This window comes from Centroberyx affinis, unplaced genomic scaffold, assembly GCF_046629955.1.
Source record: "Centroberyx affinis isolate AG114_WGS23_722 - 3 ecotype Tasmania unplaced genomic scaffold, CSIRO-AGI_Caff_v1 ptg000079l_1, whole genome shotgun sequence".
Lineage (NCBI taxonomy): Eukaryota > Metazoa > Chordata > Actinopteri > Beryciformes > Berycidae > Centroberyx > Centroberyx affinis.
In genome coordinates, this window is record NW_027278788.1 from 39,617 (window position 1) to 61,134 (window position 21,518).

Sequence of the window (21,518 nt, forward strand, 5' to 3'; positions counted from 1 at the left end):
AGAGAAAGACTTCCAAATATGACAATATAAGGAAAACTCATAACCTTACATTTAAAATATATTCCCTATTTTTTAGCACCCATATCACAAATACAAAAACGAGGAGGGTGAGGATGAAGAAATGTAAATTGTCAATGAGAAATGGAATTTGAGAGAGAGAGAGAAGGGGAGAGAGAGCGTGTGTGTGCGTGTGTGTGTGTGCGTGCGCGCGCGGTGTGTGTGATGGGATGCGCCTCGGTGAGGGAGTGTCGACGTGGGAGCGGTTTACTCCTTCACACCACACTCTCTCTCCATCCCCTCCATGCCGGAGACGCGAGAAGGAACCCGCTCTCCTCTTTCCCCGAGATTTATGAACCCGCTGACGCACGGATATACACCGGCAGCAACACATCCCGCCACCGGGAAGATGGATTTGCGAAAAAAGATGCCGCCGAATATCATTACTCTTTACGCTTTGAGCGTCATCAGCTCGGCATCCGCCGCCAGTCACTGTAAGTAGTAACCTATGGCAAGTTCCCTTCGAGTCCGGTCTGTTCATGGCTGCGTGGAAACAGCAGCTTGCGTGTGTTTTCATCAGATTAAAGTTGCTGATGTATAGGATGCGGCGGTGGTTTCACTGTGCGTTAACAAGTTCCAGCCCGTGGATCGCATCGTTCTCATTGTCTCTCCTGCAGAAAACAGCATCATAACTATTAGAAATTGATGCTGTTGCCATTTGAGATCTACTTCAATAAAAATCATCGAGTGTCAATCAGTGAGAAGTTGGTGCCATTCGCTTTCATTTAGGATGTGCCGCCATACAGAACAATGAGGGGATTTTTTTTTTACTCAAAATATGACGATTAATTTTATTCATTCGAAACTCCTCAATTCAGATCGAATTTGCTCACTCTGCGGCCAGATCCTGTGTTTATTTGCATAGCGGTAGGTACGCCTCGGGTTATTGAGGCTGTGGTACTAAATTTATGTGACATTTCTAGAAATCAGTAATTTGTTTTCTCTACAGTTCAAAGAGCGAAACATTCATTACTAATGTCTAAATACCACAGTTGAAGTTTAAAGGTTGAAGTGCTGTAATTTAACAGACACTAGAGGTCGTGTTTCCTCCAGTCGAGGTGGAAAATTAAAGGTGCAATCCCCCATCTTTTCAAGTCAGTTATAAATTGCCCAATGGATTTCCTGAAATTAGAGACATGCATTTTACATTTCATGTATAATGCCTAAAATTGACTTGAGTATTATTTGCTCAGAATAACTATCACATTGTGTCATAGTGTTAAATAATGAAATTAACCTGGATGCGACAATATGGTAATTTTTTCTCGTTTAAGCTAGTTTATGTTTTATCATTATTTAAATGATTTTTTTGGCAAGGCATACATACAGCCTAGTGTTTCAAAGGTCACCAGACATTTATATAAAAATTATGGGCTTGACGTAATAGGCCTAATCTGTGGCATTTTTATATAAATAAATGTTTTGCTACTCTATATTTCTGATTACTATAACATAATAGTGATTCAACCTATGTCCAGTTCATGAAAGCTTTAACATTTTGTGTTCTAAACAGCCGGTGTCTGTTAGCTCTTTCCTGGGAAAAATCATTGGGCGCAAAGGAAGTGATGCGTTTTATGTTTCCTGTTTGTTTGGAATAATCAGAGAAGAAGAATAAGAACTGGGTAGTTAGCATGAGCAGTGATAGCCACCATAGCTGAACAGACAAAGAACAGAGCGCCACCTACAGACACTCAAACTGCATCAACAGAAAATCCAAAGAAAAGGACGTCACAGTACTGGACACACTGTTTGATTGACAAGTAGTCATGTCAGTAGTCAACTAATGGTTGCTTTTAAGCTATCAACTGAATGAATCGTACAGCCCTTCAAGAATGTTCTTTCTGGCAGTTTTCCATCATAAACGTGCTCGCATTCTGCCTCTAGCTGGATTGCTAGCTTCATTGTTGTTGTTGCACGTTGTAGTGGGACTTTGAAAGCGGTAACACACAGTGCAGAGCTGAAGGGGAGAGAGAGATTATCCAAGCAGCCAACATCTGCTAAACTAGACTAATTGACAAGTGATCTCTGGGAAGTGCAGTGCAAGAACACCGCAGCAAAGAGCACAAAAGATGGAGACACACCACAGCAATGAGCGCTTCGCATCAAAGATGGAGACAAAATGTAAAAAACACCACTGCAATGAGCGCTTAAGACCAAAGATGGAGACAAAAACAAAGAGTAGAATGCATTTTTAAAAATGTACAGTGTGAATACCAACATTATGAACATACTAGTGGCATTACATCACTTGATCTTTCGGACATCTCTGTTCTCGGGGGATGACCACGAAACCAGACTGTGTTGGGCCATAAGCAGTTTATGCGAGTGATGTAAGCCAATGACTTGAGCTAAACTGACAGCTGCATTACTCATTTATGACGTTCTTGTGGTTCTCAAATGTATCCAGTGATCAGAATTGACATGCTGTGCTGAGATGAAATGGCAAGATGCTCCTGGAGGACAAGCAACTGCTCTCATATTTACCATTGAGAAACAAAAGGAGGGAGCAGAGATCTATCATGGCTGGTTTATGTGGCCCTGTGTCAGGTGACAGAGATAATGGCAGCCACATCCTCTCAGAGGACAATGTCCTTTTGCGCTTCTCTTGCCTTTACAAAGAGACAAGAGGCATTTATTTGCTCTTGTCCCCGCTAAGAAACATCCGATACGTCTTTCTGTCAGCGGGCATCCATTCATGCTGTACATTATGAAGTCCTTTTAGTGCCAGATGATTGGCAGCACAGGAGCTATTCACAACGTATTGGAACTGCAGGGGTTTGGGCCCTCAATATTTCCCTTTATCATATTTTTATTAAGGCCAAAGTGAGGTTGCTTTTAAGGGAATGTTTCCTGCTGGGAGTGGAAGTGTGATTTTTTTGAAGCTTGCCTTTGGCTGGGAACAGCGGGGGCTTTCATTACCGGGGCACTGTCTGATATGACACTCTTCACCAAGGGTCTGTGGGTGGAATATTGCTTCGCTTTCAGTGATTCCCTCACAGCTGGTGGAGCCCGGTGCACCGAGCATCCATCTTTTATAACCTAGAATCTGTCACAGGGAGCGTTGCGGCGTCATACCTATACGTTGTTTTATTTACTTAGAATTTCACGCTTCAAATTAGCTCAGTGAGCAGATACTTCAGGGCAAATTATTTCCCAGCCGAAGCACTCGGCACATGTTGGAGTAGTACCCGGCAACACATTGGAAATGACAGTGCGCCGCAAGTCGGTGCAGCTGCGAGAGCAGCGCTTCCACTCGCTCGGCTAATTAATGTAAAGGAGGCTCTCAAGGAACTCCTACTGTTGTACATATTCATGAAGACCTGATGAATTTATCAAAAGGTAAATGAGGCAGAACACCGCGGTGCGATGGCACCGGCACTTTACCTCCCCACGGTTTAAACATACAGCGCACTTCTCCACAGAGACAAAAGTAATTGGACGGAATATTCGGTCCAGACGTTCCACAGGCAGCGGCTCTCCACAAACACGGGAACAAACCACGCAGGATACATGTGATCAAAGGCGGAGGCCGCTACTGGGGGATAAAAAGCGTATGATTATGCAATATTAGATGAATTATATCCCCTTACCTCGCAGTAATAGCTGAGGCTGGCAGTGGGAAGGCAGTGGCATTTTGTAGGGCTGGCAGTGGAAAATGAAAAGACAAATGACCAATTTATCTACTTAACACTTTCAGCAATGTGGAAACACAATATCACTGTTATCAACTGGTTTTGCTTCGAGGCTGCAATGGTGTATATGTGAAAGACTAACATCTGTGAAATCTCAAAAGTACCTTAATCTTTGGGATTTTTTGCAAATACATTGGACATTCAGTGGACATCTGGGTTTGGAGGAGCTTTTGCTGAAGTGACACGGCCCTGCTGGCAGGGGTGGGGGGGGGGCTGTTATCCATGAAGGGCACCGGCTACTGTGCAGAGACAGCCTCAACACTGAATAAATAACCGGCACTGGACTCTAACATTCATGTTGATTGCAATTGATTTCCTCTCCACTTTTTTACCGGCGCCATTTGTACAGATCCCGACATGTTCCCAAAAGACTTCAATTACGGAAGCTTCAGTGAAAGGAGCCAGCGGTCCATCGGTCTGGTGTGGTTGTTGTTTTTTTTTTTAATACTGATGTTTCGCTCATCCTCTTTGTCTTTGACTTCTGGGAGTGCATACCTCCTTTTCCCGTCGTGAGGGGAAAGCAACAGGGGACCGAAAGGTGTTGAATGCATTAGAGTTATTTGATTGGAAAAGCTGTTGCTGGAATAGGTTTTGCCTGAAGAAAACAGATGGCTTAGGCTTCTTTTTCACACGGTACAGAAGTGACGTGGAATAAAGAGCATGCTGAGTTCAAGAACTGCCACAGAGGATTGTGCTTTTACTGGGTTAAAGACAGCTAATACGGCCTTGCAGGGCTCTCTGCATGATTGCTGTCTTACTGTTGCTCTGCGGAGACACCGAGTGAAAATACTTTTTAGTCGTTCATTTATCTCTGTCAAAACATTTTGTTTGGTCTCACATCATTCACGTACTTTTCTGTTCTGTTATTTTGTTCTTTGGCTGCTTGCTTTGCAGACAATATATGAATCTTACTTGTGGCACAGCAACGTTCTTGACTTGCTCTGCTGTCTTCACACTGTAACCTTTCCCACTCATTATTGGAAATGTTGGTGATATATGGATTTATTTCCTCTGCTACTGCACTTACAATAAGTTAGTGTGGATAAGTGTCTGCTAAATGGGTAAAATGTAATGTAGTATATGTCTATCTATTGTCGGAGGTCTTTGTTCTGAAAACTAAGGGAACAAGAGAGCTTATTACATTGTTGTTCCTGTGCAGGTTCACTGTACCGAACAAATTGCTACTTGGTTGTAATGAGTAAAATTACAGAGAAAGAAGAAAACACGATGGATACATGATATAAGGCTATTTAGAGCAATAATTTCTACTCGGCCTCTTGGGAGGGGAAAAAATCTATTTTGATGAATGTGGCGCCAGTGGAGGCCTTTCCATTTCCAACTGTATTGCTCACACACTAATGCTGCACCCATTCCCGATCTATAGACTGCAATGAATATGCTTCAAATAGCTGTATAGTCCGTAAGTTTCATCCTCTATTTATTTTCGGTGTTACTGGCAAAGGGTTTTAAAGGATTACAAACACCCACTTTCTATTGACCGTGCCAATAAGACAAATGCAATATGCAGCAAGGGATTGCTATAGTGATGAAAAATGGCAAGATACTGTTTTTTGAACATTTAATTTCCAAGAATAAACAACTTGGGGTTTCAACTGAGAAAAAACACCAAGGCCTGAAATTGCACTGGGAAGGCATCCGTCTGTTCTACGGCTCAGACTTGCAATGCAGAATTTCACACATTATATAACACAATTTCAAAATCAATATGTGCTTTATTGTATTAATTCTCGTGGTGAGAATGGTATAGCAGCACATACTTACATGTCTACTTTGTCTATCAGATATTGATTGTGCTCATCCAAAGGGAACCAGCAATTACTATTCTTAGCGTGTCAATATGCTTTTTTATTGTCTATTAATCTATCGCTATGTCCTGGGCAGGCCTTATTCAACCTGTTGCAGCCACTGTGCATCATTGATTATCTCTATGTGAGTGACTTGCGTGACATTTCTATGGGCAGACGAGAGGACAGCTGTATCAGGAGCAGCGTCTGGGGCTGCGGGTACGCTGGAGCTAATCTGTCAGTCCCCGCCAACGGATTCCCCCGACCACCGGCCTGATATTCAGCAGAGGCTAATCAGCTTCTGACCTCTGGTTTCTTTGCATAGTAACACACAGCGGCGTCTAATGATGGGGTTCACTAGTGGGCTATCTCGCCACCATGGGTAGACTGCGGCCAAAGGAAATCTCATAATCCAGCTGATAATGAACAGAAATCCTGTTTCACAAAATGCATGAATGGAAGTTGAATAATTAATGCTTGGGAGATAAAATGCGAATAATCACCAAAGCTGTCAGTAGCCCAGTACAATATATCCAGCCTGTAAACAAGTTAGGTCCCCCTTAGGTTGTGTGCAGGACCGGGAGTCTCTGGGCTCCGTTTTTCCATCTTGTTGGAAATGAAGTGCTACAGTAACCGGCCTGTGTTTCTCAATCACTTGTATTGACGCGCGCTTCCTCGAATTCAGCCTGCGTCTGGGGCTAATTGTCAACCGATACCTTGGTTCTACTCGAGGCATCGCTGAGCAGAAATCGCCGGGGCCCCAAAGTCTATTAATCCATGCTAGGTATCGTATGAGCTTTATCGATACCACCCGGAGGTCTGGAGCCGCCCTGATACCGAATGCTATCATTACACGCTTTGATATTATTGACATTTTGGTCTATGTTGACTGAAGGGCTGCTAACTTCTACACCCTCTGACAGACTCCCTATATGCGCTGGTGGGGTTCGGTGGAGATGTCACAGGTTTAAAGGAGTTTTTTGACGCCCCATAGCACAAAATAACCGTAATATATGATAGTGTTATTGATCAATACCAATAGCTGAACGATTACTCCATGTGCTGAGATTTCTGGCTCTCAATTCTCACTTTCAGGCCTGTACCCCCAAATTCCCAACACCTTGGACATTCCCAAGCACAGCACATTTCATTCTGAAGCCAAAAATCAAATGACACAGCACTATTATTATTGCAGAATTTAGCATGGTCATATATTGCCTCTTCACTTGAGGTTTCTGTTGGATCTCTGCTCTAATTAGCAAGCTTACTCCTCTATATTGAGAAAATATGACTTTATTTGTGCAAATCGTAAGCTGTGCCAGAGACCTGTTGATGTTGCAATTCCTCGGTCACTGATAGAGCTCGATAAAAGTCATAGATTACTTAACACCTCTTTAGGCTAGGTAGGCATGCTGTATACTGACTGTGAAATTAGAATATTAATCACACCGGTCTGATCTACTCTCTAACAGCGCAGAGAGGATGGGACCGGTTCGAGAAGCCAATCACTGCAGGGCGTTCTATGCGTAGGAACCCCTATGCATTTGCATTTTCCATCTCCCAATTTCTTTTTTTTTTTTTTTTTGCGTGTTTCCAGGGAGTCAATATCAGAGAGGGAACTAAGCCTTCATCCTCATATCTAGCGAGCCTAGTTTATTTGATTTAGGCTTAGCAAACAGCTCTCCATCTCAACCGCTCGCCGCCTCGTCATCTTCAGGTGCACCGGGGCCCTGCAGCAAGAGCTAAAAATACCCTGCCCACATGTGCTACAAAAGGCAGTTTGTTGGGATAATTGAGTTTGATTTCTTTGTGGAGCAGCGTTTGTTTTGCGCGCTCCAATTAACGCAGGATTGCTAATGAGCAGAGCAGCACACTGGAAAAGGGGTATTTATATGTCAGACAGTCAAAAATACAATTGTCAAACTAATGTATAGCTGACAATGATGACTGGTTGTGAAAAAAAAAACCCCAAAAAAAACATGTGACTTTGCTGTTAGTTTCAAGGAGAATCATTTACCAATGATATCACATGACATTTCAAATTAACGGCGAAGCCCAACATATAGATTCATTTTTGTCACTACAGCTAAAACCGTATTTCAGCTTCACTTTCCAGACACTGCATGTCCTTACAATTAAAGTTCCTTTGCATGAAGTTAGTTACGGATCGTCATTTCACATGACAAAGACGTTCTTCATGGCGCTCGTTATTAATTGATGTACATCTTATAGGCCAAAGAGGTGAGTGAGTGCTCACACTCTGAATCTAAATGTGTTTGCAGTCATCCATCTTCCTATGCATCAGTGCATGATCGCTCTCCTTGGGGAACGGAGGAGGGGAGTGGTGGTGTCTATTATTTTTATCCCAAACAGAATCAGTGATAACCTCTGGTGGTGTAATACCAGCCCAGGGGTGTCAAGATGACTCTATTGTGCATTCACACTCGCTGTAGCGCTACAATATGTACAGGGAAACGTTATCTTAGTGCTCCTGAATCTCTGATGTCTACAGTTGAAAGTGTTTGCTCTTACTAGCTTCTTAACAATTGATGTTTTTATGATTTTAAGCGAGCGAAGAGGCAGAATGCAAGTGTTTACACTCGGGTCATAATTGCGCGCATGTGTGCGCGTTTATGTCGCTGCATGCACGTGCGCATCTGGTTTGCGCAGGCGCGCGCGTGACTATAAGATTTAAGCCCCCTGCACTTTGCATAGAGAGTGCGCCGTAGCACGATCGCATTCATAGCTTGAGAGGATTTTCAATTATCCCACAGGCCAAGGAGGCACCGAGCACGGCAGCACAGCTTTGCAGGCAAATCATTCTCCATCCATAATTCTTCCTGATTGACAGCCCGGCATTTGGCTCACCACCAAGTCCGTAGATGGAGGCTGTAAACAACAACACGGTTTATAAGATGCACATTTTGCACATGGAGAAACTGTCTTTGCATTCACACGGCCCGAGAGTTATGGCCCACATGCCACTTTGAGAACATGTCTTGTGTCATAAAAATGTTATTGGTTTGTTTTCCCTTTCCAGGCTGTCAAGGTCTCATTTGTTGTATTGGTGTAAACCTCAGATGGAATGGCGAAGCAATTGATCAGGCTTCTGAGGTAGTTTACAGAGGTGAAAGACTGCGACCTGACATTTATAGCGATGCTGTAGTCGCGACCAGTTTGGGGAACAGGCATAGGTGTTGGCCATCAAAGGTGCTGGCCAAAGACGTTTGTCAGATCTTCAGCCAGCGAGGCTGAAGATCTTTCGGGATTAAAATGCCAAGTAGGATCTCGCTGACTTTCGACAGCTTAAGAGTCTTGTGCTTGCTTAATAATAACAGCTCCAGTAATGGCGCGGTAAGATGCCATGCCAGTGTTTTTCGCCTTTCCTCCAATGAACATCTGCAACTACATACAGCTCAGCCATAATTTGGGCCTTGGAAAAAACAGCTTGATCCACTTTAGTTACACTTCAAATCAGCATTAGAAAAATCTCTTGGCAAGTGATCTGAGAGCAGTCAAATCGGGTCAGATGAAATTCGGTGGGACGCCCAGAAAGCCCCGTGCGCGGTACAGTAAACGAGCTTATGCTGTCAGTTCTAACGTGCTGTTGTCTACCAGATGAATGGCCAATTGCCACTGCAGATGTGCTCAGAATAAGTCAGACTCGAAGTGGAACGGCATCCAAAACAAAATGCCTTTTTGCACTGAGAGGAGTGACTCGCACGCTGATGGAGAGAGCACGGGGATAATTGTAATCAAGCCGGTGCCAGTTTCCATTATGTCCTCAGATGCTGGGCTCTAATGCAGACCCGCGCTCATCGTAGGGAGGGAGGCTCCGCCCCGACTCGCTGCTCTTATTGTGCCTGGCAGGGCCGGATCAGGGGAAGATGAGACGGACAGGCTTAGATCACTGGCCTCTTAATCTCCTCCTGTGTGTTGGAAGTGCTCTAATCTCCCAAGGAACACACACATGCACGCACACACACACACACACACACACACACAGCGCTCTAGGTTCCACTGTCCTTTTTTTAAGGGTCACTGCTTGAGTTAATGGACTGTTGGAGAGATTTGAGGTGCGGATAAGCGAGGCAGCCAAGTTATTTTCGCAATTCTTGCTTTAAAACTCTATAGTGTGAGGATCCCACCACTGGCAAGATTTATTTTCAAGCAAAGCATTTAACTACTGAAGGGTGCTTTTTCTATTTATTTCTTTTTCAGCAGAGTAAATCCATGTATGGCAAGCAGTGGAACCCCATCGGAGCCTTCCAGGAATCTTTCTCAGATCAGTGAAGTGCTTAATGTTTCAAATTATGAAACACGTATACACAGATATAGCCCAATATTCAGGTGAAATAAATTATGTCACAACAAAATGAAACAAAACAGCAGTGGTTTGCAATTAACAATTTTCACAACATGGGATATTTCCTTTTTTGCATGTCTAACTAGAGTTCTGATGTATTTTATGTATTTTCAAGCCAGTTTCATTGAAATTGCAGCCGTGGGCTCATCATTTTGTTTTCATTATTACTGACTCTGAATTGTCTGTTTTCTATTTTCTTCGCATAGATAACTGCAACGGTCCTCTGGTATCCATGTTACCCCAAGCCTCCTTTCAGAGCTCTTCACAGTCCTCAATCAGTAACGCTCCTTACAATGCCAAGCTTAACAGAAGAGATGGTAAGTTCCTCCATTCAGTATTCAGTATTTTTTAGGGATGGGACGATATGCTTATCTCACGATACGATTTGATACGCGATATGAGGGTCACAATTCAATACAAGCACGATATGATGTAATAAATAAAAGTTCAGTGACAACAAAAGTCTGACTTTTTCTGAGATACAAATGTTTCTATGAATGGCATTGGCTTGCTAGAATGTAAACAATTTTAAAATGTCATTACAAAGTGCAAATAATATAATTTGGATGGAGAGCTTGTGAAATTGTGATGGTCAAGTGTCTCATTTGTGATTACTACAGCAGAATAAAATGGAGCTAATATCGCAACTCATTTTTCTGCCCCACGATACGTATTGTCACATTTTTGTATTGCGATATATTGAATTCCAACATATCGTCCCATCCCTATAGAAACACACCGCTCACACACACCAGTGTTACTATCAATCCCTCCTCATGCCTGTTACAATTCCAGAAAAGTTTTTTTGTTTCATTCATCATGACAGGCTAACAAAATATCAAAATATCTTGTCAGTTCTGGTTCACTGACAATCTCCAAAACGGATGGGAATCTATGAACAGGGGATGAATGTGTATCTGACTGGTGTGTTTTTCTCATCTGTATTATTTATATCTGTGTCTATTTCCAAGACAATGGTTTGTTTATATTTGCAAGGAAGCAGATGGTGCAAAAACAAAATGATTCCCACATGCTGTGATATTCACTTTTAATGCAGCCGTTTTATTAAAATCACAATTTTTCATCAGGGAAACGACAGTAAGTAGGCTAGAAAAGAAATGAAAGGGGCAATCCAAAGTGGAAAATGCAAAGCAGGAAAATGGAGTAAGGAATGCTAGAATGGAAAAATACAACAACGGAAAACAGTTGCGTCGCGATACGACATTCCCGTGGCGCTTGAAGTGCGAAGTTTTCATGAAATAATAACATCCTGAAGACAAATATGGCAGATGGAACATTTTGTGAGCAGTACAGGGAGATTAGTTTAATGTGAGGAGATGGAGCTGAGAAAATGGTCCGGAATGACCTCAGGCTATTATTAGCCCGAAGCAAGCGCAGCCTCTGCTATGTGTGCCTCTAACAAACAGTATAACCCTTTTCCTTGGGGGGTTGGGGGGGGCGCCGCTTTGATATTCTGCACTCATCTGCTCCCATGGTGTTGTTTCCCAGCCCACAGCGGCTGAGTAATGAACCTTTCTGCTGAAGTAATGTGTGGGGTCTCCACCTAACTGTACACTACACAGTCACATCACATGTTTACATTAGCGTTTTCATGTAGTCCGTGCCCCCCGCTTGTTCAGCACTGTATTTAGCATATCAAATACACCTGTGCATTTGAAGTATGTGCTATCATAAGAAACTATTTTTGTTGCCGTTTATATACCTGACAGCGTGTTTTTTTTTTCACCAAACGATGGTTCGATATTCCACAAATAACCTCCCCAAATATGGAGCCATCGTAAATATGGCCCCTGAGGGATCTTTTGACCGTTTCCTGTTCTCAAATTGTTCGAGTCAGATGTAAGAGTAGCCAGATCATGTCAAGATATTAGATATTAGATACACCCACCAACCTCGCATCCCATGCCCTATTACCTGTTTTTTTTTCTTCCCTTTTTTTTTTAAACAGTGGAATCTTTTACAAGTCTCATAAAACTCACTCAACTTTGTACATTTATTTTCTGTTTCCTCATGTTCAGATACTGTGAAAAATAACGGACACAGTGACTTGTATATGACGTCACCTCGTTTATTTCTAATGGGGTGTGCTCAGTGGCGAAGCACGGCTAGAAATCGCTCGCTCCCTGGTCGCCATTTTGCTTAACTTTAGCCGATAGTCTGCACGCTATAAATGCTAGCAGCTGTAACTATGCTAACAACCAGGGGGGGAAAGCATTGACGTAGTTAGAAACACGAGCGCGCATAACATTCTGAAGGCCTTCCAGTCTGTACTTCCTTCTACCAATTATCTTCCAACATTTTGTGTTTTTTAATATTTTCTTTTCTGCTTTTGTTAGCTACTGTGTGACAGACTGCTGGACTTTGCTAGCTGTACAGCTAAGTGATAAGTTATAAGTTAGAAATGCACTAGCAGTTACAGGCTTTGAAAATTGAGAACTACATCAAATTGAGAATTACCGTCTAATTCACCAGACTGGATTCATCTCACCTTTGGTGTCTTTTATTTTCGCTATGAACACTGCAATTAAATAATAGCTGGACACTGGCTCGAACAACTGGAGGACAGGTGCTACCTGAAATGAGCATAGGATCCATGGAAGATGAGGTGCCATTCTCACTATTAAGAAGCCATCTTTATTTATTGAAACTGTGATGAAGGTTCTTGCATTTTTAATAATAAAGATGGCTTTTTAATGGAGAGATTATCTTGCATCATAGCTGGGCACTAAAAGACATTTTGTGGTGATTGAATATTCATAAATGCATTTACAGGTAGATTAATAAAGGTTTACAGATAGAATACTGTACCTTTTTTTTTTTAAACCAAAGTTAGAGTTCTGTGGTAAATACATTTTGTTCACATAGGCAAGTCAATGTCACAATTTTGATTTGCTCATATGAGGGATTATTTTACCTCTCCCCCACTGCTGACCACTGAATATCCAGACTTTTACTTTGCCTCCCTGGTTACGTCACCTCAAAGCCTTCTATACACAAACAGCAGCACAGCAAAGACTATTCCTGTGCCGGCATCATGTGCAGGTATTCAACAATTCCTGCAAACTGAGCCCACTGGCAGAGGGGACAGCAAGACTGAGCGTAAACCACAACAATCCTCCGCTCATCGACAGAATGCTAAACGGATCCCCTTGTCCTGTGTGTCTCCGCTCTCCCAAGGAGCAGGAGGCTGGTCTCCCCTGGTCACAGACCGAGAACCCTGGCTCCAGCTGGACCTCAGGGACAGGATGGAGGTGACGGCGGTGGCCACACAGGGGCGCTACGACAGCTCCGACTGGGTCAGCAGTTATCTGTTGCTCTACAGCGACACGGGCCGGGCCTGGAAACAGTACAGACAGGAGAATGGAGTAGGGGTGAGTCTTTGCATGGAGGTTTTATTTGATTTTTTTTTTTCTTTTGTACATAGCAGGATTTTGACTTTTTCTAGTTTTTTTGCCATAGAAGCTATGGTCACCTCTGGTGTCGGGTCAGTGACAGAGAAATGTTCTCAATTCTTTTTCGGGCATTGATCACCATGGGCCAAACATCATGTATGACGCTTTCTTGCAGGTTGTCCTCACATACGGTAACATGTCTCGATCTCATTCTGAGTGAGATATTCCCTGGCGTGAGATTTACCAAGTGTGTGGTGTATATACATTATTCTAAGTGCATTTTTTTCATCTCCCATGTGATGTCATGGTGTTTTTAGCCCAGCCTGTGCATAATTGAGTCAACGTCTAAAAAAAAAGAGCCTGTTTTGCCGCCTGATGTTGGCATTCGCATCAATTCTTTATGACCTATTGTGTTCGCCCCAGTTATGTCAAACGCTGTTACTGAAGTGTTTAAATTGGTTGGAAAAAAAAAAAAAGGTAACAATAATCATAGTGGAAACATAAAAGGGAAATTGGTTAAGCTCCACATTTGTGGGGTTGTCTGCTAATCAGTGCGATTAACAGAGTGTGAATTGGCATGTCATGTCATACCTGTGTCATGGTCTTTCTTTCATTGTGTTGAAATTAAAAGAACATGGCGATGTGAGGGTGAGCAGCGCGTCCACTACTGTGCACTGTTCTGAATTATTGATCTTCCTCCACAGATCTGTGAAAATGTATTATTTACAGTACACTGGCATGTAAAAATTAGGGATGAAATCAAACAGAACAAACAATATGTCAAGGTTCATTTGAGACATTTTTATTTTGAGACATTTTCAAGTTTTGACTACTGACTAACAGTAGACAAGACAGTAATCTGAATTATGTTATTATCATCGCCTGCAACCAGTGCTGCATCGATTATTTAAAGATGTGTAAAATAATGTTTGTGTTTTATTACAATCTACATGCTGTTTTGCCTTCAAACATTTTGAACTAGCCCAACTAACTACGTAACTGTCCCTAACATGACCTGGGGCCTTTTGCACTTGGTGTCTGACTCATGAGAGAGAGACAGAGAGACTTTGCAATTCTTTCAAATATTAAGATTCGTATTGCAGCCGACCAGGGGCATATCATGTCATACCACTCAAAATAAGCTGCATCAGTCCTCTGAAATCTGACAAGCTGGAAACCAGACACGTCTTGTTTTGTTGTTGGTGTCTATTAGACGAGACCTTGTTGGGTTCTTCCTTGGTGATATGCGACGGCAGACCTGGATCTGAGGATGTTGTGGGGTGAGTGGCAGCTAATTAGCGAGGCATCTCTAATGAAACCCACTCCAAAGGTGGCTAACCACAGCTTTAACCCGGGCCTTTGGGTGATATTAATTGACGTCCGTCTGGCATTTTAACAAGTGAAGTTCAAAGGTAATGGCTTGCTGCCGGTACCTGGACTGAGGGGGCTAATGAGAGAGCAGCAGCTGCTGATATGACTGCTAACTCTGAGCCACCCTCCTCCTGCCAGATTAGGTTTAGCATTATGTTGTATAACTCCATAGAAAAAAACATAAAAATACGGAGGGTGGAAGTAAAATAATTAATGTTTTCCACAGTGATAGCTGCACTGAACACTCACTGTAATCTCTTCTCCCGTGCAAACACCACACATTTGCCTCTAGAGTTTCTCTCTCTCTGTTTCCCTCTCTCTCTCTCTCTCTCTCTCTCTCTCTCTCTCAAGATTCACTTGCCTGTTTTATCTGTGCCCTGTCCCTGACCCGGGCCTCAGTGCCAGCATCATTATCTATTCCTGCAAATCTTCCTCGATGCTGGTCTGTGGGAGTGTTATAAGCAAAGCTGCAAAAAGGCACAATGGGGATTGCGGAGAACGTGTGAAACAACAGGATGGCACTCCTCTACAAGCTGATAATGGCCTAATTAGCCAAAGTCAGGGAGAAAAAGACATGAAAATGACTTCTGTCTGCGGAAGACTAGCTTTGAGGTGATGAAATTTGGACTTTGTTTGAGCAATGTAGTATGCAATGAAGAGAACAATTGCATTGGCTTATTTGAATGCCCTTTCTTCTATATGAGAAAACGAGTTTTTAGAGGAAGTAGAAGCAAAGACATTTTATGCTTGATCATACATTAAAGGTAACTCACTATCACTAACTGGTTCCACGCTATTTCCCTGTGCAGTATCTGCAATCTACACCACGGTCTAAACAAATTAGCTAAACACTCATAGCAAATGTGCGTGGTGGGCAAGTTGAAAATAGTTCCTGGCGGGGGGTCCAGATTACCATCATCGCCCTTGAAGAGCCGTGTGTAAAGAGCGCTTATTTATACAGCTACGAATGGAGGTGGAAGGATTTTTTCCCCCTCCTCAGGATCATTTAAACATTAATTTTCATGCTTGTTAGTTGTTCAGGTATGTTAGATGGGAATACCCATGCGATTTGTAATGAGGAGGAAAGCTCGTTTGTGAGAGTGCTAATTGGTCTTTTACTGAGCGCGCATTTGCTGCTCCTAATTTCTTTGATTACCAGAATAGAAATACCCGTGTATTTTTAACTTCATAAATGAAAATTGTAGCTGCGGAAGGTGGAATTTGCTGGAAACTGAAAAAAATGGAAAAAAAAATTAATCATGATATTAGCTCCATTTTATTCTGCTGTAATAAATGAGACGCTTGACCATCACAATTTCACAATTGTCACTTTATAATGACATTTTTAAATTGTTGTTTACATTTCTGGCGAGCCAAAGGCATGGCTAGAACGATTTGTGGCTCAGAAAGAAACATAATTCTGCACAGTCAGACTTTGTTGTCATTGAATTTTTATTTATTACATCGTATCGTGGTTGTATTGAATCGTAAAACTCACACATATCGCGTATCGAATCGTGAGATAACCATATGGTCCCATCCCTACTCTAAAGTTATGAGCCTAATTGCAGTGAGACTTTGTTGACTTTGTTTAAGATCATTTGCTATACAGTGGTATCCTTACTGTAACACTGTTTTGATTCTGGTCGTGTTACTTCATGTGTTGCTGACTGACTGGCACTCGGGGAATTGATGCGAGGGTAATTGGGATGTTTTGATTCAGCCTTGCTGAGGTCATGGTGGAGCTGGACTCAACCCTGCCTTCTCTGCAGCATGCCTTTCCCTTCAGTTGATTAGCTGCTCAATGAGCCTTTGAATGATATCACAGCATATAGGATCCTCACTGTTATCATCACTGTATCTGTATATTTCTCCATGCTGAATTGATTATGGATCGGATTAATGCATGTGCCGATGCTTACCGTTACTGTACGTAACACCGGCATACAGGAAAAGTGACACGAGGGAGCTCATCACAGGAGAGGAAGAGTAAAGAGTCTTAATGAACGGGGAGGGAGGCGGCTCAACAGTCGATACAGGAATAGAAATAATGAAGTCACTGTGGGGTTAGGACTGTTTATGTGGACAATGACTAACCTCAGCCCTCCGGCCCTCTGGGAGCTCTTCTGCACCCTCAGGCCTCTATCCGGAGACTCTGCTTCATCTCCGCGCCATAATTGGGAGGATGTATCGTTGTGAGCCTTTTCCAAAGCAGAAGAAACGTCATGGTTCAAGGTGTGCTCGCCAAAGTTTCCGATGTATGAATAAAAACAGTCTGTAGGGGTATTACACATGACTGGTAATGACTCACGCCGACGAGTGCCCTTTCTGTTGCTGTGTTGACTAATGAATCATTAGAATGACTGTACTGCAGCTTTAATCAGCGGTTGTTTGTTTTATCAAATTAGCCAGACAGAAAGTTGGGAGTCTAGTGAAAAGACTGAGATAACACAATGCCTCTGTTGTTCTATTCACAATACTAAATTTTAATTTGATATTGAATGTTATTTTTTCCTTTCGGGTTGCTGAGACTTGTCTGCCCAGTGCAGCATCATACTATAAAGCAAGGAATCTCTGCCTGTATGTGTGTCCTTCGCATATCTCGAGAACCGTTCGTCCGATCTACTTCACACTTGGCGGGTGTGTTGCTGGGGACCCAAGGACGTGTAGTGTTGGATTGGACACGCGACACGTTCAATATTAATAAACTTTGAATAAACAAGCGAACAGCGCTCTGTGCAGCAGTGGGGCTCAAAGCGAACATGCACTGCACTAGTTTCTTAAACTGGGCCCAAAATAGGTCATGGCTCAACCTCTGCATGACAAAAATACCAGCATGTTTTCATTAGCCTGATTCCCAAGACAGGACCAAAATTGACTAAATTTGAGTCTTGGGCTGAAAGCGTTTAGGAAACTCCAGTGTCATGAATATGTATTCCGTGTTTTGACGAGGCAAACATGTTTTCTGTAATTTCATTTGCCAAAAGATGCTCTTCGCGGCACGGAACACTGAAATAATACATGTGCCTTGGAACGAACGTGTAAAACCCCCAGTGAAATTTGTTAATGCCTCTCTCTGCACCGACGTGAATTACTGTGCATGTGTAAGTGCTTAGCTTGCACCTCTTTTAAGATTCCGCCGCGAGGCTCCACTTAAATGGCTCAAAATAGGAAAGAGCTGGCATAAATCACAATAACAGCCTTAATAGTTACCTTGTCGGAGGGTCTCCTTCATTATCTACAAAGAAGCCGGATCCCGGTGTATTTATTTCCTCGGAGAGAGATTCTGCCTTTGCTTTGCAGCATTCCAAAGGCGTGGTACAGTCATTTGTGCCACCAGTCAGCATGCCTTTCTCGTATGCCATTGTGCTTTCAGCTGCCGGAGAAAGCTGAATTATTGGCCTTGCTTGACTTTGTTGGGCTATTCACAAAGCCCGGAGCTCCGGTGTCAACAATCTATCTTTCCGTTACTTTCTAATACACGTCGTTATCGATTTGACGCGTCACCTGCCTCAAATCTGTTATGAAGAGCCCTGGTAATTAGTCATCTGAAGGGTTTTTTTTTTCCCCCACAACACCCCCTCCCCCCTCCCCCCGGCTTCTCTCTCTGTCTTTGTATTCCTCTCTCCCTCTCTCTATTTCTCTGTTTATATCCCCTGGCTTTTATGGGCGCAGACTGTTGATGCTGTGGAGGGTAGAGGGGGATGGAAATGAAGAAGAATAATGACATCTCACCATTTCACTGAGAGGTTTTCATTTTTATCTCCCGGGGAGAAGACACAATGTGAGACCCCTTGTTTTTCTACTTGCTACTTGCCACACTGGTCATTTTTACCGCTGCATACCCCCCCCCCCCCCCCGCCTCAGACCTGTTTCAGCGGATATTCTCATATTTCCACACCACACAATGATTCTTATCTCTTTTCATCAAATAGTATGTTCAAGGAGAGGAAAAGATATTGCCCTTGGGTTTGCCTCGTCAGCACTTTGTTGTTCTCCGTGCTATTCAAAGGATTTAGATGTTTTTCTGCTTCGATTTCAAGCGTTCAGCTAAAAACAAAGGCCTTTTCTACTCCCTGGTGAAAAGATTACTATTCATTTTATACGCATCTAAGGTCATTTCTGTTATTCTTCAGCTGAACTATGGTAAGTTTTCTGCATCAGTTATATACTGCCATCATAACCAAGATCTACTATCAAACTATGTGTTTCTGTGGGCCAACAGAGGTTTGTAGGGAACGTGAATTCGGAGGCCGTCGTGCAGAACAAGCTCTCCCATTCTGTCAGAACCCGTTTCCTGCGTTTCATCCCTCTGGACTGGAACCCCAGTGGCTGGCTGGGCCTCAGAGTGGAGGTGTATGGCTGTTCCTACAGTGAGTAATGCTGCAGTTACACCACCACATACAGGAGTTCATTTATACAGCAAAACCTGCAGTTACACCACATAGAAGAGTTCATTTATACAGCAAACACTTCAGTTACACCACCACATACAAGAACTCATTTGCACCCAAACACCTGCAGTAGAAACGTAAATTTATACAGCAAACCCTGCATTTACACCACCTAGAAGGGTAAATTTATACAGCAAACCTTGCAGTTACACCATCAAGGATGGTTGATTTATACACTGAATGTCCAAAATATTAGGGACATCTTCCTGATGTTGAGTTGCACAGTCCGCATCTCAATTGTCTCAAAGCTTAAAAATCATTCTGTAACTCATCTGTTTCTTTACATCTCCTCCTTTGTGATTGGTATAGATTTGAACACTGGTGTAATTTTAGTTTTTCCAGTCACCATTAATGTCTATGTATTTGCTACAGTCAGAAACTACTACTGTCTGTTCTCCTGCAGGTTTAGTCCTACATCCTGGAAGTCCCATTGGTTTCAAAAATACATTAAAAACAGCTGGCAGAGATGTACTGCGGCCTTGACTATCATAATCTATCATATTGAATAACATATTTTTTCTCTAACTGCGCACTGTTACATACTTTATGGCAAAACAAAGAGTGGGAGGCAAATATGCATGATGATGATTCAATTCTGCCAGAATGGAACTACTTTTATATGATTGCAACTGCAATGATTGTGTTTGTTTTTGATTGTGTTTGTGTTTGTTTTGCTGTCATCTACCAAATAGAGGTAATCTGACTGACTCATTCATATTTGCGTTATGCACAAAACACAGGTGTTTGTTTTGTTTACATTGTTGTACGCGACAATGCTAACAACATAGATCACAATATAAATCATACAGATATTAATCAAGCCCAAGCTTAGATTAGATAAGTAGTTACATCACAGTTACTAATACTAATGCTAATACTAATACTAATGCTAATACCAGGGGCGTCACTAGAGTTTCAAAAAAAGGAAAACAAAAGAAAAATCTAAACGCTTGTGTATCATGGGTTTCGAGAGTGGAATATACAGTAGATATATAATATGAATAATATAGGAAAAAACATTTTTGAGAGAATTTGCAAGTTATCCCATTCATAATTATTTAGTATTATTTAACAACAATAGGAGTAAAAAAAAAAGTATTGGGACTCAGCAAAAGATCTTTTTTGCTGCCACTATTTGCTGCCACTGACTAAGCCTACTAATAATACTAATGCTAGTATTAATAATGCTAATGCTAATACTAATAATGCTAATACTAGTAGCAATACTAAAATTAATGCCAAATAATACTAACATAAATCCAATTTATTATAACCCTTATTTATCCAGGGACAGACCACCATGCTCCTTTCCAGCAATGTCCTGCTTCACATTCATACAGTTACAGACATGGAAGCTGGTGGCCATTTTGAACACTTGGGGTGGGAAACTCCCTGGAAGATTAGCATAGGCTCTATATACAACTAGCATTACTTCAACACATAAGTGAGGACTTCAGTTTAGCAGGTAGCCTAGGTTAGTTGTCTAGCTAGTTATAAGCTACTAGCTAGCTAGGCTAGAGTGGTAGTGTGAACCTAGGCCTATCTGAATTCATATGTTTCTGATGTTTTTTCAGTGGGGAATATGTGAATGTTTGTATGATGTACAGCTTGGTACACAACAGTAGGACAGAGCTGGGCTGTAGCTTGATCTTCGAGGTAGTTTCCAAGAGTGTCCAAAATGGCCACCATGTGAATAAGCTCAACTCACATGCTTCTAGGTGGCCACTGAACAGCTCCTCTAGAGCAATTGGGGGTTCAGTGCCTTGCTGAAGAGCACTGCAGTGGAAGTTATCGAGGGAGGAGAGAGTATTTCTCATTCACTTTCCCCACCCAGATTCTCAGGTTGGGAGATTCAAACCAGACATTTTCTGGCTACAAGCTCACTCCTAATGCTAATGCTACTAATGCATTGTGATGCATTTTATTTATACAGTACATTTTATCTAAATTATTGTATCATCATCATGTATATAACACTGGTATTAATCTTAATCTCACCATCTTGTTTGCCTCACTTATCTTTCTCGTCACTGCAGCTAATACACTGGAGGTTAAAGGCTGCACTTGTGATAGTAATGAGAAGTAAAAAAAGGCCAGATTTTTGTGATCTTGCATGATAGGAGGAAACGCTGAGCAGACACAGTAGCATACACAGTAACATTAATCGAGACAGGTAATGGCAGGCAGCCTCTGCCTGAGCAATCCTAAATAAAATAAAGGGGAGTCACTGGGACGCCTCTCCCACACATTGTGAAGCAGCACTAACTGGATCAGCCAGTGAATTACTGCACTGTGAAAGACAGTTATAATTATCCCTGAGTGAGCAGTTTTATAATGCCCAACCGTTCCACAGCATGATT

At 42.3% G+C, this 21,518-nt stretch overlaps 1 protein-coding gene across 1 annotated transcript in view; it reads left to right on the plus strand.

Annotated features, from left to right (window-relative positions):
* The first annotated feature begins 406 nt into the window (after positions 1-406).
* LOC139645912 (contactin-associated protein-like 5) overlaps positions 407-21,518 on the plus strand; it is a 61,574-nt gene continuing 40,462 nt past the window's right edge. Inside the window, exons 1-4 of the mRNA XM_071521784.1 lie at positions 407-491; positions 10,127-10,237; positions 13,119-13,312; positions 18,930-19,077. Coding sequence (XP_071377885.1) covers positions 407-491; positions 10,127-10,237; positions 13,119-13,312; positions 18,930-19,077 — 538 coding nt within the window. The remainder of the gene's footprint in view (positions 492-10,126; positions 10,238-13,118; positions 13,313-18,929; positions 19,078-21,518) is intronic.